Source organism: Sycon ciliatum, chromosome 3, assembly GCF_964019385.1.
Source record: "Sycon ciliatum chromosome 3, ocSycCili1.1, whole genome shotgun sequence".
NCBI lineage: Eukaryota > Metazoa > Porifera > Calcarea > Leucosolenida > Sycettidae > Sycon > Sycon ciliatum.
The window spans coordinates 170,761-193,700 of record NC_088645.1 but is presented as its reverse complement, the minus strand read 5'-3'; the positions used below and the strand labels follow the sequence as shown (position 1 = coordinate 193,700).

Sequence of the window (22,940 nt, the reverse complement as noted above, 5' to 3'; positions counted from 1 at the left end):
AGATCAATGTCATGCAAACGGATCAATTTTAAAGATGATGAACTAAATCTGCGTGTTACAGGTGGAATCCTGATAATTCGAATATGGCTTAATTCGAACATGCCACTTAATTAGAAGTTTTTCCAGGACCGATTTCTGTCAATACGATTCCCACATAAATGTTTCTGATAATTCGAACCTCGAACCGGACATGTCCGATTAATTCGAAGTTCCACGGATTCCACTTACATAGAAAATGTGTGGGATTTGTGCTGATAATTCGAAGTTAGCAAAGTGTAATTCGAAGTTCACTGTACACTGTACTGGTCAGTTCAGTTTGCATGAGCTGGCTGTGCCGGTCAGTTCAGTATCCGTGAAATCTGTGTCTAAGGTCCATAGCGCAACTCTGCGTGACCAGGGGAGCATTTTGACATACATATTGTGTTGTGGGTTCATGTTTGGATAATAAGAATGTCCGGATAATTAGAAGTTTTTTTCTGGCATTTGGAGGTTCGAATTATCAGGATTCCACCTGTACAAAGACATGTGCACACTATAATTATACATGTACACGCACACACGATGCACATGTGCACACTATAATATACATGTACACGCACACACTATGCACATGTGCACACTATGATAATACATGTACACGCACACACTATGCACACGTGCACACTATAAACAATCATCTGCACACTATACGCGTACGGACAAGAGAAAAAAAAACAGTCTAGACAAGACACAATCATATACATGGCCGGTTTTGTGCAACGCATCAGAGACTTCCACAGTACTGCAACAAAAGAATCTAACCTTTAGCCAAACCAAGTGTCTTGTTCAGGCCAGGAGGCAGTTGTGAAGGGAGTAACCAAGTGTCTTGTTCAGGCCAGGCAGTTGTGAAGGGAGTAACATCTCAAGCAAGTAGCTTCTAATCTAAGCTTCACACTGGCTGCTGGCCAATGATGCATATCTACCAATGATGCATATCTACCAATGATGCATATCTACCAATGATGCATATCTACCAATGATGCATATCTACCAATGATGCATATCTAGGACATATCAGAATATCTAAACAATATTAATATTGCTGCTGCTGCTGCTGCTGCTGCTGCTGCTGCTGCTGCTGCGACTGCTGCTGCTGCTGCTGCTACTGCTGCTGCTGCGACTGCTGCTGCTGCTGCTGCTGCTACTGCTACTGCTGCTGCTGCTACTGCTGCTGCTGCTGCTGCTGCTACTACTGCTGCTACTGCTGCTGCTGCAGCTACTGCTGCTGCTGCTACTGCTGCTGCTGCGACTGCTGCTGCTGCTACTGCTACTGCTGCTGCTGCTGCTACGGCTGCTGCTGCTACTGCTGCTACTGCTGCTGCTGCGACTGCTGCTGCCACTGCTACTGCTGCTGCTGCTATAGTTGGCGGTGACGGCGGTGGCGGCGGCGGGGTGGTGATGCTGATGCTACATGTGCTGGGGATGGCGGCAGAGTGGTGGGTTTGTGGCAGTAGGAGTGGCGGCAGAGTGGTGGGTTTGTGGCAGTAGGAGTGGCGGCAGAGTGGTGGGTTTGTGGCAGTAGGAGTGGCGGCGGTGGCGGCAGGGTTGTGGTACTACTACTAGTGGTGACAACTTACTCTAAGAAATCAGTGATGTAGTCTCGGCTACATTTCGACCATTGATAGGCTTTGCTGATGTTGGATGCCTTGTTGGCCATGAGCCCAGGTACGTAACGCTTGCCATAGCCAATACCACATTTGTTACCATCTCCATCGTGTGGCATGTTGAAACTGGTCAGCGCACACACATAAAGAGCATACATACAGAATGCAATCAAGTTGTCAGTGAAATCTAGTAAGCTGTTTCTTGAAACACCAGTGGCATATCTGGATGGGGGGGGGGGGGGGGGGAGGGGTGGTCACCAGGCCCTTGCTCTGGAAAGAAAGCAACCCCTTGAGACAAAAGACTTGGGAAGGCAGAAACATGGGTAAGTGAATAGTCTATAACATTAAAAAATTTATAGTAAGTAAATGGAATACTTGTATGCACACATAGTAAGTAAATGGAATACTTGTATGCACACCTTGAACCTTGAACTTGCCCATTGCCGTAGGCAATGATAGCGAAAGGACTAATTCGGCGGCACACACACGTAAGCCCACATACACCCATGCAGACATACCCCCCCCCCCCCCCCCACACACACAAGTACACATACACCCATGCATACAGACGTAAACACAGACAGTCATAAGTCCACAATACACACATGCATACAGACGTAAACACACACAGTCATACGTCCACAATACACACATGCCTACAGACGTAGAGGCTGTTACCAAGCTGTTACCAAGCTGACTTACTTGTGTCCGAGTTCATGTGCTATTGTGAACGCTATGAACAATCCAGTGTCTTCAGCTACACTACAGCTACGTCGTGACGAACACATACCACCCATCTTGCCAATGCCTGGGCATGAGAATGCGGCGGGGAGAGTGTGTGAGACAAAGAGAGAGAGCGTGAGCGAGTGTTAACCCTTTAAGAGCCACAGGAAAATTTCAAAATTCTGCGTTTTTTCGTGTTCCTTGGATCATAGCTTCAGTTCTACTCACTCAATCCTCACAATCTAGGGCTTCCTGGAAAGGTCTCCGCGAGAGGAAGAGAATGAGGTCGATCATGATAGCCAGCACACCGTCTATCCAGCGCTAGATCGCAGCGACAGTACGAAAAGTGCCCCAAATGCGTCCAATTGCGTCCTGCTCCAGATATTTCATTTTACGCGATCGTGGAGTTCCAATTTTTCGCTGTGTACTCTTGACAATATCAACAGTGAAACCCGTGCAAATTCGAGTAAACCAGCGTGACGAAAAGTCTCAAAATTCTCAATACTAAAGTCGCACTGCGCGCTTTTGAAATTGCCGCGATCGTGGCTAAACTTACGAGTGATTTATCTCAGGAACCGTTACTCGCAGCGCTTCGCGGATTGTTTCTCCCGACAGGTGAGAGTTTTCTCTTCGCCCTGGATATTTCGATCACTGGATTTGAGCGAGATTGGACTGAGTTACGATCTTTTGAAGTTTTGCATTTGAATGCGTCGTTTACGACGCATTCAAGTATGGGGCGGCTCTTAAAGGGTTAAGAGTATGCGCCAGAGAAAGTGCGAGAGAGATACGAGAGAGAGAGAGAGAGAGAGCGAGAGGAGGAAAGGCAAGCAGATGGACAGACATGCGGATTGGCAGAAAAAAATCAGGGTCTCTGGGCTGGGGAAGGGGGGGGGGGGGGGAGGGAGGGAGATAGGGAGAAGGGGATGTTGGCCAGGATGAACACTCTGGGCGCTGACAAGGTGAAATGCAGAATTTGCCTTAGAGCGAGGGATGTCCGTTGATTAATCCAGTATTCTGAGTACATCGTGATTGCAATAAAAAGAGTAAAATCATCATCTTCATAATATAGACAAATAATCTTTATGATTCCATACGAGCTGTCTTCAACCGGTCTAGTCCGGGAGAGCTGCTGATTCTAAGCAGCTTGACTTTGCCTGTTGTACCTGCAGGCAACAACGTTCGAATCAGCAACTGCATCTCAGCACAATTTTCACTTACCGACAACTTCACACCCCGTGTTTGGTCTGCTGCACATGTTCTCTCTGTCAACAAAAACATACAAAACACACGCGCACGTACACAAATGTACACACATGCATACACACACACACACACACACACACACACACACACACACACACACACACACACACACACACACACACACACACATAAATGCACGCTTTGTCGGGGGGGAGGAGGTACATACAGGATGACAGAGTGGAAGTAGTTGTTGATTTTCACGGGTCTAATCCATTCGGCTCCGTGCAAGGGAAAACACAAAACTAGTTCTTCACCACCGCATGTAATTTGATAGTGATATCATAGAGAATAGAGAACAGTACTGTGTGCACATGTACACACACACACACACACACACACACACACACACATACACACACACACACACGCACGCACGCACGCACGCACGCACGCACGCACGCACGCACGCACGCACGCACGCACACACACACACACACACACACACACACTCACACACACACACACACACACACACACACGCACACACGCACGCACGCACGTACGCACGCACGCATGCACACGCATGCACGCGCATGCACGCGCATACACATAGACACTTGCAGCGGCGTACCCCTTACCCAGTAAACAAGACGGCTACATCATGATAACTCGACAATCCCCCACCCGCTGTCACTCTCGTGCCGTTCATCTCACTCTGCCATTGGCAGAAATTATCCAATGTTTGTGTGGCATTGTCGACATTCACACGGTACTGCAATGAACAGTGGAGACACATCACACACACACACACACAGGACATTCACACGGTACTGCAAGCAACAGTGGAGACACATCACACACACACACACAGGACATTCACACGGTACTGCAATGAACAGTGGAGACACATCACACACACACACACACACACAGGACATTCACACGGTACTGCAATGAACAGTGGAGACACATTACATACACAGGACATTCACATGGTGATGCAAGCAACAGTGGAGATACATCACACACACACACAGGACATTCACACGGTACTGCAATGAACAGTGGAGACACATTACATACACAGGACATTCACATGGTGATGCAAGCAACAGTGGAGATACATCACACACACACACAGGACATTCACACGGTACTGCAATGAACAGTGGAGACACATTACATACACAGGACATTCACACGGTGATGCAAGCAACAGTGGAGATACATTACATATACACAGGATACACGGGTCATTCATGTATCTGTGTGTAGACCATTGAGGGTGGTGACGATCCTACAGATTCAGAAAACTCTGTCTGGCTGATTCTCATGCCAACCATGAGATTTGTTCACGTTCCGGTCAGTACAGTGTGACCAATAAAGTTATACCGTAATGTGTTTTCTGGATAAGATGAGGGTGACCTCATACCAGCCTCCAAGACCGTGCACATACTGAGCGCGTTCGATTACGCACTTGAATCGATTTATGAATGGAATCTCGCAGTGCGATTTCATGTCTTGAGCGCTGGAATCGATTCGGAATGCATTTACCCTATTCACATGGAGTGATGTGAATAGCGCAAATCGATTCATAAATGGATTCATGAATCGATTCGCAGCCATAATCGAACGCATTCCTCAGGCCCATAGCCTGCATGGGACACTGGGGGCACGTGCACTCCCCCCCCCCCCCCCCCGCGTTGGGCCCATAGCCTGCATGGGACACTGGGGGCACGTGCATTCCCCCCCCCCCCCCCTCTCTCAGGCCCATAGCCTGCATGGGATACTGGGGGCACTACCCCCCCCCCCCCCTTCAGGCCCATAGCCTGCATGGGGCACTGGGGGCACGTGCACCCTCCCCCCCCCCCCCCCCTCAGGCCCATAGCCTGCATGGGATACTGGGGGCACGTGCACCCTCCCCCCCCCCCCCCCCAGGCCCATAGCCTGCATGGGACACTGGGGGCACGTGCACCCTTCCCCCACCCCACCCTCAGGCCCATAGCCTGCACGGGGCACTGGAGGCACTTGCCCCCCCCCCCCCCTCAGGCCCATAGCCTGCCTGGGACACTGGGGGCACGTGCACCCTCCTCCCCCCCCCCCCTCTCAGGCCCATAGCTAGGCCTCCGCGGAATATGCTCGTATTTTTACCGATAATTCCTTTGAGCATTGCTCAGAATTTCGACCGATTATTCCCTTGATTCCACCAATAATTCTCACGATAATGCTGTTTTTCTTCCCTTTTTTTGCAGATACCGTACTGTGTACGGGTTTTCTTGCCACTTGTACGGGCAAAAAAAATCACGGTTCGCGTGAAACTCGGCTGGAAGCTTTTTTTCTTTTTGAAATACCGGGCGATCAACTTCAGGATCACAAGCTTTTTGGTACAAATCAGGGTGTTATAAATGGAAAAAAATTGAAAAAAGGGGGGCATTGCTAAAATTTTACCGATTATCCACCATGGCTGGTTAAAATCGCCCGCATCACATGCCTATTGGCACTATGTCATCGTGATTGTGGAATAATAATAATAATAATAATAATATTCCACAAAAATTGCCAATAATTTCCGTTTTAAAAATCAAACCGATAATTCCCGAAATTATGCCGGCACATTCCGCGGAGCCCTACCCATAGCCTACATGAGACACTGGGGGCACGTGCACCCCCCCCCCCCCCCTCAGGTCCATAGCCTGCATGGGGCACTGGGGGCACGTGCACCCTCCCCCCCCCCCCCCTCCTCAGGCCCATAGCCTGCATGGGACACTGGGGGCACGTGCACCCTCCCCCCCCCCCCTCATGGGGTACTGGAGGCACATGCCCCCCCCCCCCCTCAGGCCAATAGCCTGCATGGGATACTGGAGGCACGTGCCCCCCCCCCCCCCCCGCCCTAGAAATTTCGACATCGGGTTCAGCATGCACATAATGGCCATGAATGACCATGAATGCACCACCAGCAGCAGCAGCAGCACCAGCAGCAGCAGCAGCAGCAGCAGCAGCAGTAGTAGCAGCAGCAGCAGCAGCAGCAGCAGTAGCAGCAGCAGCAGCAGCAGCTATCCTACCCATCCATGTATCCAGCTATCCTACACATCCATGTATCCAGCCATCCTACACATCCATGTATCCAGCCGTGCACCTCCCTAGAAGGGGGACCAGCTACGCAGAAAGGACCCCACCACTTGAACAGGCAAACGTCACGGATAGAGCAATTTATGGCATGAGCAGTTCGTACCTGTTTTCTCAACCCCTGCTGGCCAATATCAATCTTGCTTGTAGTAATCTTGACATTATTCCCCAGAGTGGGGTCCTTGAAGAGTGTCGACACCTGCATACAATCAACAAAACATTGCATGCAATACTGAGTAAAATGCAATACTGATTAAAATTCAAATCCAACAGTCCAAAAATAGCAATATCCATGTATGCAGATTAGTACTTGTGAAAACAGGCAGTGCATGTCTGATGAACGTGTGAGTACCATCTTCATGAATAGCCTCCAAACTACAGATGGTTTGAACGCGTTCCAGTCACTTGAGTTGAACTTTGGTGTGAAAGTTGTAGCCAGCAGGCAAGGTGACCAGGTGACTGGTGTACGCATGAGCACGTAACCGCTTATTCAACCATGTTCAATTGGGAATAAGGGCCGAACGCTGCATCACAGATTTCTCGGACCAAAACCAGTCAACACAGCGTCCAAAAGGCTACAACATATGGGCCAATTGCGGTCATCCGTGCTTTTATAAAAAAAGAAAATGGTGCTTTCAGTGACATTTTCCATACAAATCCCCATCTAGTAGGGCGAGTTTGATTGGGGGTAAAGGAGGAAGGGAGCGTCTCAGGTTCCTTAGACCAAGACCATTAGACTCAGCACCCTGAAGATTACAACTTGTGTCAATTTGTTTTTAGGCTATGCTTCCCCTCGAGTGTTGGGCCAGAGTGGCATTAATAACAATAGCAGAGCTTTGCCCACGACCTGTGTCGTGCACTGCACTCAATTAGCAAATAATGGAGTGTGATAATTCCAAATCCATTGCGTCACCTGTATCTGCTCTGTCTGATTCATCAGCAGCTCTACCGCACCTAGCTATGTCTGAATCATAGGCTGTTTTACCATACGTGCATGGCTGAATCATGCACTGTCTTGGTACAGTTGTGGACACTGAAATGCGGTGTAGTGACCGAGGCTGAAATGCGGTGTAATGACCGAGGCTGAAATGCGGTGTAATGACCGAGGCTGAAATGCGGTGTAATGACCGAGGCTGAAATGCGGTGTAATGACCGAGGCTGAAATGCGGTGTAATGACCGAGGCTGAAATGCGGTGTAATGACCGAGGCTGAAATGCGGTGTAATGACCGAGGCCGGCGCCCTTACTGCCTTCGTATACATGCACAACATACATACTTTAGTTCAAGTACACACGGTCAAAATGGACCAGCAGTACTCCCGCCTGCAATGTTGGCCACACGTGACCGCTTGACTTCTCAACAGGTTTCAATGTCCACACACCGGTTTGAATCATATCCTGCATGAATACTTGTACACTTATCTGAATAGAGCGTCGTGTAGATACTTGCACAGCGGCCTATCTGAATACAGTGTAATGCACTGCGTTACAGCTTACCATATTCATAGCATTTAGCATGATGTGGATTGACGCGTCACCATGACGACGGTAGAAAGCATCATCAGCAACAATGTATGTTTCTACGTAGTAACGGTAACTAACGGAGCGTCGTTGTCGATGCCCGTCACTATCACCGTTACCATAACGACCATCACCTTGGTTACTGCTATCGTCACCACTCACAGCAACATCATCCTGATCTGTCATCACTGGTGCGGGTAATGCTGTGCCTTTTGCCTTCTCTACGTACAGTGTATGTATGTGTGCGTGCGTGCGTGTGTGTGTGTGTGTGAGAGAGAGAGAGAGAGAGAGAGAGAGAGAGAGAGAGAGAGAGAGAGAGAGAGAGAGAGAGAGAGAGATTGAAAGAAAGAGTGAGGGAAGGAGAGAGTGAGAGAGCCAGAGAGGTTCGAAAGATAAGGAAAGGACACAGAGAAGCAGATAAAGAGGCACAAAGAAAGCCAAAAAGTCAGAGATGAAGAAGTTTCATTGATTACAACAGGCTCAGCCAACAACCACATCATACAAGGAATACACCATAGAAACCACACATAATCATAATATTTGTTGTGCACAACATCACATCAGACATCCACACACCAAGACATGCAGTAAAACATGTGATGGCGACCACTCGGATATGGCGACCACTCGGATATGGCGACCACTCGGATATGGCGACCACTCGGATATGGCGACCACTCGGATATGGCGACCACTCGGATATGGGGACCACTCGGATATGGGGACCACTCGGATATGGCGACCACTCGGATATGGCGACCACTCGGATATGGGGACCACTCGGATATGGCGACCACTCGGATATGGCGACCACTCGGATATGGCGACCACTCGGATATGGCGACCACTCGGAAATGGCGACCACGCAGATATGGCGACCACTCGGATATGGCGACCACTCGGATATGGCGACCACGCGGATATGGCGACCACTCAGATATGGCGACCACTCGGATATGGCGACCACTCGGATATGGCGACCACTCGGATATGGCGACCACTCGGATATGGCGACCACTCGGATATGGCGACCACTCGGGTATGGCGACCACTCGGATATGGCGACCACTCGGATATGGCGACCACTCGGATATGGCGACCACTCGGGTATGGCGACCACTCGGATATGGCGACCACTCGGATATGGCAACCACTCGGATATGGCGACCACTCGGATATGGCGACCACTCGGATATGGCGACCACTCGGATATGGCGACCTCTCGGATATGGCGACCACTCGGATATGGCGACCACTCGGATATGGCGACCACTCGGATATGGCGACCACTCGACCATGGCGACCACTTTTCCTTGTCATGGACGCATACACATTCAAAACACCTCGAATAAGGCGACCACTCGCTCAACGCGACCGGCGACTACCCAGCCGTGACCGCGTTGCACAGTGCTAGTCATGTAAATGTATGCATTGCATGGTGCACCAGGCATGGTAGATCTACACATCAGTGCAGGAAGTGTAGATGTACATGGTGCATGCACGACATTTGACAGGTCTGAGGACCCCAGGCACATGAGTCTTGCTAGAGTAGCATATAATATGTAGGTGTGTGCACTGTGATGCACTGATCAAAATGATGTATCACATGTGGATATGGTCACGTGACCCACTGAACCTGGATAAGAAGACCACCTGGCCCCGCGACCACTTTTTCTCGTCCCTTGAGGGGTCGTCCCTTGAGGGGTCGCCTTCCACAGGTTTCACTCTACTATCCACACGTACCTTTGACGCCACATTGGACTCCATTAAATCTCTGAACCCGTTGCTGTGCCGAGTCAGCATTTGTCTGCATCCGTCTTCTTTGCACCGTGCTGCTGCTGCTTCTACTTCTTGTAGTCTGTGTGAGTAGATGTGGGTGGTTACGATAATCTCCTGCAGTGTGTTCTCCAGAGGAGGATGATGATGTGCTCTGCACTGGTTCAATGATGAACTCTCTATCACCACTAACAAACATGCCCGTCTGGTGGGATGGAGAATGACCAAACACACACACACACACACACACACACACACACACATCCACACGGGCACGCGCGCACACACACACGATACACACACACACACACACACACACACACACGATACACATACAGAGACACACACGGGCACACACACACACACACACGATACACATACAGAGACACACACACACACACACACCCACACACACACACACATGCACACATACACACACAGCAAGATAAATTATGGTAGGCTCGTCGACTAGTTTCAAAATGTTGTTGAACCTGAAGTGCATCCCTCTTTCTTAGTGTGGCGAAGAACAACACGCCGTACTTTTACATTTTAACTTTGCGAATAACAAGAACCTGTGAATAAAAACACGTTTCTTATGGCCGATTGAGGATCGTTATTTGCAACGTTGATTGTATAGTCAATCTTGGCCGCATTCTCAACGGCATAGAACTCATGATGATATGCACATTGACTGTTTAGTGAATGGCATTTAGGTTTCCTACACATAGGCATACTCTGTTCACTTGTGTACACCTATCAGGGGCGGAGGACAAGGTACGGTCACTATGGTATTGAACGTACCACTTTTCGCCCCAGGTACCCCAGGTACCCCAGGTACCCCTGGTACCCCAGGTACCCCGTGAACCAATAACATACACCGTCATCTGGGCTCTAAATTTCCAAAATTTTCGGCTCAGCCACCCTCCCACACGAGTAAATTGTACTTCAGATGGCTGACCGTACCACACTAAAAAACCTTCAGACACTCCTCTCTATGAATGAATTTATCACCATACATGTGTTCAGTGATGAATTCCTAAGCACCCTGTAAGATCACTATAGTCAGTTGGGTCCCCAAGTAAAATAGGACACTAGGGAATGCCAGTACAGTCCGACCTTGCTTATCCGGTCCTCTTTTATCCGGACCCCTCGCCACCCGGAAGAAAATCGTTGGTTACTGATTTACAGCATATGCCATGCTTACATACAGTATGTATGTTCGATTATCCGGTTCCCTCGCCTATCCGGATGTTTTTGTGCAAAACGGATGTGTGCGGTTATCATGCAGGGACGTCAGAAGGTATTTTAGTGTGGTACGGTCAGCCATGTGAAGTACAATTTACTCGTGGGGGAGGGATGGCTGAGCGGACAATTTTGGAAATTTGGAGCCCAAATCAGTGCATTTTATTGATTAACAGGGTACTTGGGGCAAATAGTGGTACGGTCCGTACCGTAGTAACCGTACCGTAGTAACCGTACCGTAGTAACCGTACCGTAGTGTCAATACCGTAGTAACCGTACCGTGTGCGACGCCCCTGTTATGCGAGGTGTTACAGTACTGGAGGCCAAGAACAAAGATCAACTGATGTCATACTGATGTCATCAGCACACTTAGGATTGTATTAACATTTTGCATAACCGTCAAAATGCAAATTGCTCTTCCCAAAATAGACAGTGTGTTCCAAAATTTTCGCATCAGTAACCACTCCCCAACGAGTAAATTATACGTCAGATGGCTGACCGTAGCACACTAAATTACCTTCCGACATCCCTGCTTTGAATCTATACCCATACATCTTCACAACACTCTCCAAACGGTCTCTGGGCTACAGAGTGTTGAGAGTGTTGTGCCACGGACACAGAGCCCATACATGGGTACAGAGCCCATACATGGGTACAGAGCCCATACATGGGTACAGAGCCCATACATGGGTACAGAGCCCATACATGGGTACAGAGCCCATACATGGGTACAGAGCCCATACATGGGTACAGAGCCCATACATGGGTACAGAGCCCATACATGGGTACAGAGCCCATACATGGGTACAGAGCCCATACAGGGTTGTATCTTGCTCCCTACATCACGTGGTACACTGTAGTATTGGGTATGCATGTACTGCACTGAGACAACAGTCACAACACACAGCACTTGTCACACTATACTCTCGATAGCTGTATGCTCTAATGTACCTGCTCATGTATATACACACCCAGCACCAAAACACAACCAGCACCAAAAACACAACCAGCACCAAAAACACACCCAGCGCCAAGACACAACCAGCGCCAAGACACACACACACATACAAGCAAGTGCTGCCTAGGACATTGTGCAGGCAACACTTCATTGTCACCCATTTCGGCCAGTGGTTCTGAGTTTCAGCAAGAGCTAGCTATGTAAATATGCATGCGTAAATAGTCCTGTTGCAGATTGACATCATTCAATGAGGACACTAAGATAGTGTACTTGAGATATCAAATTCCACTTGTGACAAATTTACACATTCCGTACAGTATGGGTGTATCAACAATCTACATACACACTACTAAACATGATTGAGTGGAAGTCTTTGTGGTCCACTTTCACCACAATAGCACACACAGAAGTCTCTGCTGTGAGCAAGGTGGCTCGGCAATGGCGATGAGTGTACCAACAATCTACATACACACTACTAAACATGATTGATTGGAAATTGCCACACGTCCCGTAAAGGGTTTCGTACAAAGAATGTAAGCCGCTCTTGGACTACAGGGCACATACTGGGTACTCCCAGGGTCTGGGCAATGCCTGCAATGCACATACTGGGTACTCCCAGGGTCTGGGCAATGCCTGCAATGCACATACTGGGTACTACCAGGGTCTGGGCAATGCCTGCAGTGCACATACTGGGTATAGGACTAGGCGGTGGTGGCAGTCAACGCTTTCTTCACACCTTTCCCATTTCAACTCCCTCAACGTTATGAGGGGTTCCATACTCAATCTGCGGACAGAACTATTTCGTCCTTTGTGGACTCATCAGCGCAGCACAGAGAAAATGAGGCCGAGCCTGATAGCAATGAAAAATAAAGTTTCCAAAGCCAGGCCAGCAGAACGTGCATATATTTAACTCCTTTCTTTGCCATCAACACGTCTCTTTCTGGCATACTGCTGTTGCTCACTCGTTCAAATTGATATGCATTGAACTACATAATTATAGTCAGTCATGATGTCAACGACACTGCTACCAAGAGAAATACACCCTGGGCATATCATGGCATCTCGTCTCTAGGCATCGTATGTTCAGCCTCTAATCTTACATCGGCTGCCATGAGAGCAAAAATCTATCCACATTGAAAATATGTCTTAGTTGGCACAATGAAAATAGATAACTGAAATGTATCTCACAACAAGCCTCGTTCAATTGTATGTGCCGAAGCCATGGCACATGCACTTGGTAGAATGCACAGCTGTACAATACTGCAGTGTGGTTCTCACATTGATACAGGAACGGCGGCAAGCAAGAGCATTCTAATAACATAGCGTTCGGTTGTGCTTCGCTTGGAGCATGATATTTATCATGCTGCACTCGTAGAAAAGCATTTCTGACTATCCGTTTTCTTCACACCTTTCCCATGGGTAAAAACAAACCGTACACAGGATTGCTGCATCAGTGTAGCATACACACAGGATTGCTGCATCAGCGTAGCATACACACAGGATTGCTGCATCAGTGTAGCATACACACTGTACGTGTCAGTACAATCATGTACATATACTGACACGTACGTCATACAATTATTACAAATCACCTCCATATACAGACACACACACAGAGATGTAGCAACACCTAGGTAAGAGATTAGGTGCGGCAGTGCAGAGAAGGTTTAGCTAGTCTGCATGGCAGAGGTCACTGTTCAGGGTACAACACACACACACACACTGCCACTGATATCATTCTAGGACAGATAACAGAGGGTGGACAGTACCACTGTTGACTCTCCTCCCTACCCCCCCCCCCCCTCCCCACCACCCCCCCCCCCCTCCCCACCACCCCCCCCCCCCCAATCTGTTTTTATGATTTTCTTCAATTGAGCCTGACAGGTACTAATTGATTGAAGTGTACCACTTATAACTAGGTACAGATCACTTTACACACATACACCCTGCTACAGTCAGTGCTGCTACAGTCAGTGCTGCTACAGTCAGTGCTGCTACAGTCAGTGCTGCTACAGTCAGTGCTGCTACAGTCAGTGCTGCTACAGTGCTGGTACAGAGTAGTACAGGTTAGTGCATAATGGGCATGGGGCATCAACATACCCCCCCCCCCCCTGCCCGCCCTTCATACATACACACATAGGAACAGAATATCCACATAACCCCCCCCCCCCCCCCCCCGCTCATACATAATGCATGACGATCGTACATATTGGTACTACACATTCACATAATTAAGCAATACATTCATATTAGTACACTACAGAACATGCACTTACTCTTCCTACTCCTCATACATAATACAGTTTAGTACACTAGGGATTAGGGTGAGTACCACTGGGATAATTACAGGCGTGTTTCAAGAAGAGGTGTGAAGTTTACAGCTGCAAGAATAGTACAGAACGATTGAACTCTTCTCCCAGGTGAGAGCATTCCATGCTGAGGGCACCTAACATTTGATTGGAGGTAACCAGCTGCTCAACACATGTTTGGACACACAGGTGTGAGCACTCCTTTAGCGTTACATACTACACTATACTGTACTGTACGGGGTAATGTACTGTACGGGGTACTGTCCCCCCCCCCCCCCCCCCCCGCCCGTACAGTATAGTACTATGCAGTACTGTACTGCATAGTACTATACTGTATGGCCGGGGGGGGGGGGGGGGGGGACAGTACCCCCGTACAGTACAGTGCAGTACCCCACACAGTACTATACTGCATAGTACTATACTGTATGGCCGGGGGGTACTGTACAGTACAGTATCCCCCCCCCCCCCCGGCCATACAGTATAGTACTATGCAGTACAGTACTGTACGGGGTACTGTGGTGTTCTGTAGTGTACTGTACTGCATACTGGAAGAGGGGAAATATCAGCTTCAGAGAACGCACTAACCACCTAACATACAACTGCTTCCTAAGTAATGCGGCTACTTGCAAACATCTGTGCCTTGAATTTACACCCAAGGATGGACTTGACCTTTCGGCAGGATTATTATCTTTCAAATACGTCTTGCACTGCACCTGCCCTTTTTGGATCTAGAGGCTCCTATAACAATATCTCTTGCCGGTTTCGTGTACATCCTGTGTTTGGATACTTCATCCAGGGACACCTTACCTAATAGCACAAACTAGTAGTTCACTTGCTGTCACCTGCGTTCACTAGTAGTTTAAAACATTCTTCTCTTGAAAAAAAGTGGACTCATTGCATGTAGAGTGCACTGGTTCATTTATTCGTCTATTGAAGTGTCAATCGCCTGACAGCAGCATTGACAGCAGCATTCACAGATGTTCACCGTTTTCAAGAGTCAACTTATTCTCGAGCAGGAAAATTTTCTCGTCAAGTTTCTGCAATCTCAGGACACTGACAGTCGTATCAATGTTTGACATTTTTCGAGATGTTGCACAACACGTAGCCATAAGAGTGTAGAGAGAACATTCTTGAAAATCAAGCTATAATTGCCATGGCTGGCTATAATCGCCCTCACCTCCTTGATTGGCCTTGGCCATGAGTGTGTGCGTAATAATAATAATAATAATAATAATAATTCCCATAGTCACCAGAGAACAAAACAAGTATTCCAGAAATAGTAGTTAGCTACACACGGATTACATATCTACTCCCACCTCCCATGCTGCCCCCTGCCCCTGCCAACCAACTCCCCCCCCCCCCCATCCCTACAAACCAACCCCTGCCAACCCCTCCCCCCCCCCTCCCCCCACCCTCCAGCGAACCGAATACTCACCCCGCCACCCTTCATCACTACTACCTTCAGTACATGAAGAACACTGGCATAACTCACTGATAGAAGTGACATGTTTAGACCAGCACTGGTATAACTCACTGATAGAAGTAACATGTTTAGACCAGCACTGGTATAACTCACTGATAGAAGTGACATGTTTAGACCAGCACTGGTATAACTCACTGATAGAAGTGACATGTTGAGTCAACAGCTAATTTCTTAGTCAATTTTATTACTGACTGAGAAATTCATCTAAGCTCCGGCTCACACGCATTGTGGATGCCCCACGCCCACCATGCGAGGTCACCACATCCACAGATACATGTTTCCATAGTAACATAGTAGGGTACATGTACATCAACACACACACATATGTTTCCATAGTAACATAGTAGGCTACATGTGCATCGACACACACACACACACACATATGTTTCCATAGTGACATAGTAGGCAAACCCAAACCAGGTTCATGTACACATGCACATGAAGATGAACAGACTGAATAAGCACATAGCTAGAAAAGAGCTAGAAACATAAACATGCACATATACATGTTCTGTTCTCTTCTGCCTTTTGTGGTAATGCTCCATCCTTGTGGTGTTGAGCACTCTAGGCAATCTGGGAACTCTCGCTATTGTCATGTACATATACATGCACATATACATGCACTACCATAATGCGCACACCACGTTTGCACTGCATACAACGGAAAATGAATCATTGTGCCTCTTAACAGCCCACTTGAAAACTGAGTTTTTCTACTTCCACCGTCAATCAAATCTTGGCATGTTTACTGTGTGTGTATTACCCGTGATCATCGTTGATCATGAGCCAATCATGAGCCAATCTTGAGTCTGGTGAAAGTACAAACCTTGAGTTACATGAAACCTGATACGCAACAACCAATGTGTATCAGGTTCATGTATGCAAGACGCACATGTATCGGGTTAAACCGTTACACATATTACATGTTCATAGTCCTACGCTTAACTTAAGTGAATTAGGATCAGGTTTCACCATAACCCCTTCAAAATCCAACACAAGTGAACTATGCCAATGCTGTACACTGTACAGATATAATCATATCAATGGAATAACCAAGTTCACAAGAAATCTCTGCATTATCTAATTCTTTCAAGTGTTCAAGTGTTCCAATGTACAAGACCGTGTACAATTATGCAACTCTGCATTCCTCACTAACACTGATGAACACCACACACAGGTAATCAGCTAGTATAAGCACAACTGGTCTCATCTCCGTCTCATCTCCTCTAACCTAATCAGGCATGAATCCACCATGTTCGGGCAAACATACAGATCACCCAAATCACCAAACCGCCTATGCTAGCATGCATCCAGGCCTTCAAGTTACCGCATGAAACACAACATACCACATCCCGGCATACACACACACCCAACCAGCCAACACCACACCAGTGTGTTTCGACACACACCCAACCAACCAACACCACACCAGTGTGTTTGGACACACACCCAACCAGCCAAACCACACCAGTGTGTTTGGACACACACCCAAACCGGCAAGTTTCGGCACACACCCCAGCTCCTGTACCCTGGTCTGTCATGCAAGCACTTTGTTTGGGGGGGGGGGGGGTGGGGGGTAGGCGCTTAAACCAGACTTTACAGTACTCCAGACTGCGCTTATTCAATCTACCAACACCAAGACCAACACCAAGACCAACACCAAGACCAAGACCAAGACCAAGACCAACACCAAGACCAAGACCAAGACCAAGACCAAGACCAAGACCAAGACCAAGACCAAGCCGCTAGCTGTGCGCGGGTTGAGATCAACTGCCCATGACGATAGCTTAGCATCTACCTACAGTGTAGGGATGTCTGTAACGATAGCTTAGCACCTACACTGTACCTACAAAGCAGGGCTGTCTGTATGGTTGTTGCGAGGTTGTGATGATACAACACACCTGCATACACCAATCTGACAACCAATCACGAACACACGCACGCACACACACACACACACACACACACCTCAGACCTCAGACCTGCCCATCGCGGAAGCGATGATAGCGAACAGCTATGTTAGACATAGCAACTTGTTCTGGGATTACACCATTCAACAGCTTGCAAGGCTGATGAATTGACTGCCACTATTTTTAGCCTGGTATCCACCACACAGCTGATTGAACACACACACACACACACACACACACTCCCGTAAAGGTATGCTGAGCAGCCAGGATCTAGCCACCAACATCTAGCAACCAGCACCTAGCAACCAGCATCTAGCAACCAGCACCTAGCAACCAGCACCTAGCAACCAGCATCTAGCAACCAGCACCTAGCAACCCACACATAGCAACGCACACCTAGCAACCATCATCTAGCAACCAGCACCCGGCACCTAGCAACCAGCATCTAGCAACCGGCATCTAGCAACCGGAATCTAGCACCCGGAATCTAGCAACCGGAATCTAGCAACCAGCACCATTTTCTAATCTAATACAGTGTACATTAGAATAATGACCAGCTCTCGTATCTTTACAAGTAGCATACCCACTTTAGCCCTACCAATTAGACATGAGTTAGTCTCAGCACACACTTAATTGTGTCTCTCCGCTGTAATAAACTACTCCACAATAAACTGCTTGTGTATGGATCACGTTTCCAATAGGGTTTTCCTCTGGTTGGTGGATCTTATCTATCCTCCCCCACCGTTTAGGAGCCGCATCTGACGCCTGATCATGGGGTGGTGGCGTCCCACGGAAGCGGAAAGGTGTTCTTGACCAGGGAGTTGTACGACTCCTTGTTCTTGACCTGCCCGGTACGTGAACCCGTCGAATTTTTTTTCTTCCTCAGGCATATCACCCACAGTTTGAGAGGAATGGCCTTCCCAATGTATGCTAAGGGGATGAATATACAGCCAATTGAAGAGGAATGACCTCCCCAGCAGTGGCCAAGGCACCAGCTGTACATAAATCCAACAAGAAAAAACATTCACAGTAGGCAGTTTAGCTTCTTACCATGCCATTGCAGACATTGATGGCGGCTTGTGACTCGCTGTCCTCTTCCAGTCGACCAGACATGAAGCAGCCGATGAGATGTGACACATCCAGTGCAGTCGGTCTCCTACTTCTCTGTTCGTCATCCTCGGTTTGTTCTGATGACGACGCTGATGACGGCGTTGGCGTCGCTGACTGGTTTATATGATAGTCTAGTTGCAGATGGTTCGACAGCAAGTCTAGATTGGGCTCCAGAAGAAAGTGGAAATCACGGTTGAACGCTGAAACTCGAACTCTGACTTCTTGCAGGATGCCTGAACTTCTCCGCAGTCTCCGGTGACTTTCACTTTCTCTTGTAACATCACTCATTAGATGAAGCGGCTGTAACATCTCTAAATTGTGATCAATGACATCACCACCTCCGTCGATTATGACAGGGTACACTAGCTGAGAATCTGTAAAGGGAGAACAAATACACACACACACATACGCACAATTGCGCGCGCACACACACACACACACACACACACACACACGCACAATTGCACACACACACACACACACACACACACACACACAAACACAAACAGACACACTCAAATGTCGCAATATCAGATCGCCACCAGCTGTGTGAAAGACTAGGCTGTAAAATGATCCACCTTTCACACAATGCAACAATCATCTTGACTTCTATCACCAGTGAGAGCAGTCTGAATTACCTTTTAAAAACAGACGACGAATTTTGTGCTGTTATAAATTTTAATAAAGGGACTTCTGCTGCCACTCCTACAGCAGCATACTTTACCTGGGGTTAATTTGCATGGAATAAATTTCAGTCTCATACACCATCATTACACTAGTGACCTAGGTCATGTTCATACACCATCATTACACTAGTGACCTAGTTCATGTTCATACACCATTATTACACTAGTGACCTAGGTCATGTTCCTGTGAACAGTCTCATACACCATTATTACACTAGTGACCTAGTTCATGTTCCTGTGAACAGAGAACAGTGTGCAGTAGCACCACAAGTAGACATATACATCTATGCTGTGGTTGATTATGTAATTCTGGATGACAACCAAGATGATCACAGTGTGTATGTATGCTACAAGTACAACAACGTCCCATTGATAGGTGTCACATAGTCATTCTCCAAACAGTCATTTCCATATAGTCATTCTCCAAACAGTCATTTCCCTACAGTCATCATCATACAGTCATCAATGGGGTTGCTCAGGCACACATTACCCCGCACACAGTAAGTGATCTATCAGCAAAGAGCCACATGCTAACCACTAAACTGTCTCATGCTCTGATAATTATAGCATGTAACATGGCCCATATCATCACGTGATACAAAGACTCAAGAGACCACACTCAACTTAGATAATTATGAACATTCTTTGAAAGACGCCACCTATCCTCTCCACCCTCGAAAAGGAATTTTTCGACAGATATGATAATTTGTGGTTAGATTTACGTAGGAGGACCACGCCACTCTCTGAACTTCACACTGAATTCAATACCCCAAACTGATAGAGTAGAGAGACATCATAAAGAAAATTGCGTTTCGTAGCGACCACTACATGACTTAGTGCTTGCTCGGAGAATAACATACAATGTAGTTCTCAGCCTAGATTGTGACTATATCGATTACATAATACGTTTGGTACTGCCAGGTGACCATTGGCATTGGGATTATCTGTAGACACTGTCCGTGACTCCTACAAGTCTCCGCAACCTCAGTGTTTGACAGGGTAATGTAATTCGTGGATAATAGCCACGGATATTTGGTGTAGTTCTTTCTTCAGAAAGTTTAGCATTACAGTTTGAGTTTTGACAGCCAACAAACACACTGTAACTTACGCCTAGTGGTATCGTCATGTGCGCCCGTGCCGTGCAGTGACGACAACGTCCATTTCTCCTCGCCATGCGTTCGTCTTGAGTACCGCTGGCCATCGGCAAACAGCAGCAAACTACTCTCAGTAATTACTGCACAAATAATTCCTGCTAGCGTCACAAAGCCTATCCTCAGTCCAGGATTTGATGAGCACGAACTTTTACACGGCACTTCCTTCGCAGGTTTTCGCACCTGTGCGCTATCACTGTGCGCCGCCATGTCCGTTGCTAGGTGCGATCAGCTGACACGTTGTGTGTAGATTTACGCACTCGTCGCTCAGCTAGCCCCGGAGGTACGTGAGGTGAGAGAGGAAGAAGCCCTGAATCTGCGTGACGAAGTGAGCAGACCACCACGGCACCATGCGGGCTTTACCACTTGCTTACACGGCAGCTGGAAGATCGGCGACCACAATGATGATGGCGATAATGTCAACACAACTCAGTTGTCGAAACCATAGCACCTCCACTTAGACAGTAACACAAGAACACAACAGATGGTTGATGAACGGGATACGTTGCCTACAAGGTATTTTGTTACCTATTGTGTCACGTGATGGGACAGACAACAGTTACAAATGACTCGGAGTCCGGATAGTGGCGACACCATCGCCGAACACCCTGGGTGATTGACAAACTATCGCCTGAAGGGATTTCTTTGCAAGGTCAACAACAGCAACACTGAGTGAGGTACTAACTATTTTGTCAGATACTAGTAATCTCAATGATGCCAGTCGACAAAAGGGCTCAGTGATACCCCCAGCGATGCACATATAGAGAGAGGAAGAGCACTGAACATGCAACTGGCACAGGCAGAAACACAAATTGATCCTTCACACCAATCGACCTGTTATCACCTCAGCCTCAGGGCTACAAATCCAAACTGACCTCCAGCGTGAAGATGCTGACATACATGTATCACTTGACAAAAGGTAGCACATGGCCCGGGCGATGACACATGATGTAGGCTTTTACCGACGACGTAGAGAATAGATTGAGACGCCCAGGGCTTGTCCACGGCAAATGTTCGGATGCTGGTGGAGTTGCCTACACTCTACAGGGATCTAAATGGCTATCTGAAACAGTACACAGTACGCAGCACGTGATACGTTTTGTCAACCTCTTCCTTGACCTGCCATGTAACGCCAGCGGTACGCCTATTGAATTGAAACCTCACACTACGTTGATTGAGTTGCCTTTCCCAGCTCATCAGCATTTTCTCTAGGAGTCCAAGGAGTTTTGAATGATGTCTGCTGGATTGCAGACGTGTTCAGTGCTTTGCTGCCAGACCAACGGACGACTGGTGGAACAGTGCGGGACCATGCAGGAATGCTGCAGGCAAAGAGGCAGGGAGGGTGCTGCTGTCGCTGGCCATGCATGAAAGCTAAAACATCGATAATCGGGGTAGTTGTCGGCTTGGGCAGAGAGAAGTATGATACATATGGACGTGTATGTGTAAGCGTGCACCCAACAGATATATACACACTCATGTAGGTTAATTCACGTTGCCGAAGCAGCCGCAGCCACAGCAGCAGCGGCAGCAGAGCTAGGACAGTAGTGGCAAGACGTCAGCATGTTCTAGAACTCGACAATCTGCGTACACTGCAACAGTTAGTGCAGTCATGCAGTAGATCGCCATTCGCAGCATTATCAAGTTAGGATTTGCCTGCGAGAACGCCATATCGACATTATTATCGTGTAGATTCAAGATGCGACTTTTCCTCCATGAATGAATTGACTTGAACCCCACAATGCGGACACTCCGGAATGCCATCCGTATTGCACATGTTGACCTGCCAACCTGCACCGGTGTGTGTGCATGCTCCACGAAACAAGGAATTGCCACAGTATGACGCTGCTCGCTGCAAGATGCCAAGACATCAAAAGCGGTAAACATCTACTGATGTAGCGAACACGTGTCGCTTCTCTCCCAGGTTTATCAAGCACCATCACTTGCGGCAAGTGAGCACTTATGGCGTGTATGCACACCGACAGTACGCGTGGCACTATCCAGTGCAACTGTGCAAGGTGGTTCTCTCGTGGAGATTGCCAAAGCAGGTCGCACAGCTCAAGCGGTAACAAGAAGAAACAGATTGTGGCAGCACAGCGGGAT

General features: G+C 48.0%; 1 protein-coding gene across 1 annotated transcript in view; it reads right to left on the bottom strand.

Moving 5' to 3' along the window:
• Positions 1-22,292, bottom strand: part of LOC135812383 (A disintegrin and metalloproteinase with thrombospondin motifs 6-like) — a 31,491-nt gene extending 9,199 nt beyond the window's left edge. The window contains exons 1-9 of the mRNA XM_065325757.1: positions 20,798-22,292; positions 18,944-19,377; positions 9,959-10,196; positions 8,192-8,436; positions 6,802-6,894; positions 4,208-4,341; positions 3,585-3,628; positions 2,346-2,451; positions 1,617-1,769 (exon numbers count right to left, since the gene is read on the bottom strand). Coding sequence (XP_065181829.1) covers positions 1,617-1,769; positions 2,346-2,451; positions 3,585-3,628; positions 4,208-4,341; positions 6,802-6,894; positions 8,192-8,436; positions 9,959-10,196; positions 18,944-19,377; positions 20,798-21,050 — 1,700 coding nt within the window. The 5' untranslated portion in view covers positions 21,051-22,292. The remainder of the gene's footprint in view (positions 1-1,616; positions 1,770-2,345; positions 2,452-3,584; positions 3,629-4,207; positions 4,342-6,801; positions 6,895-8,191; positions 8,437-9,958; positions 10,197-18,943; positions 19,378-20,797) is intronic.
• Between the last annotated feature and the right edge of the window lie 648 nt (positions 22,293-22,940).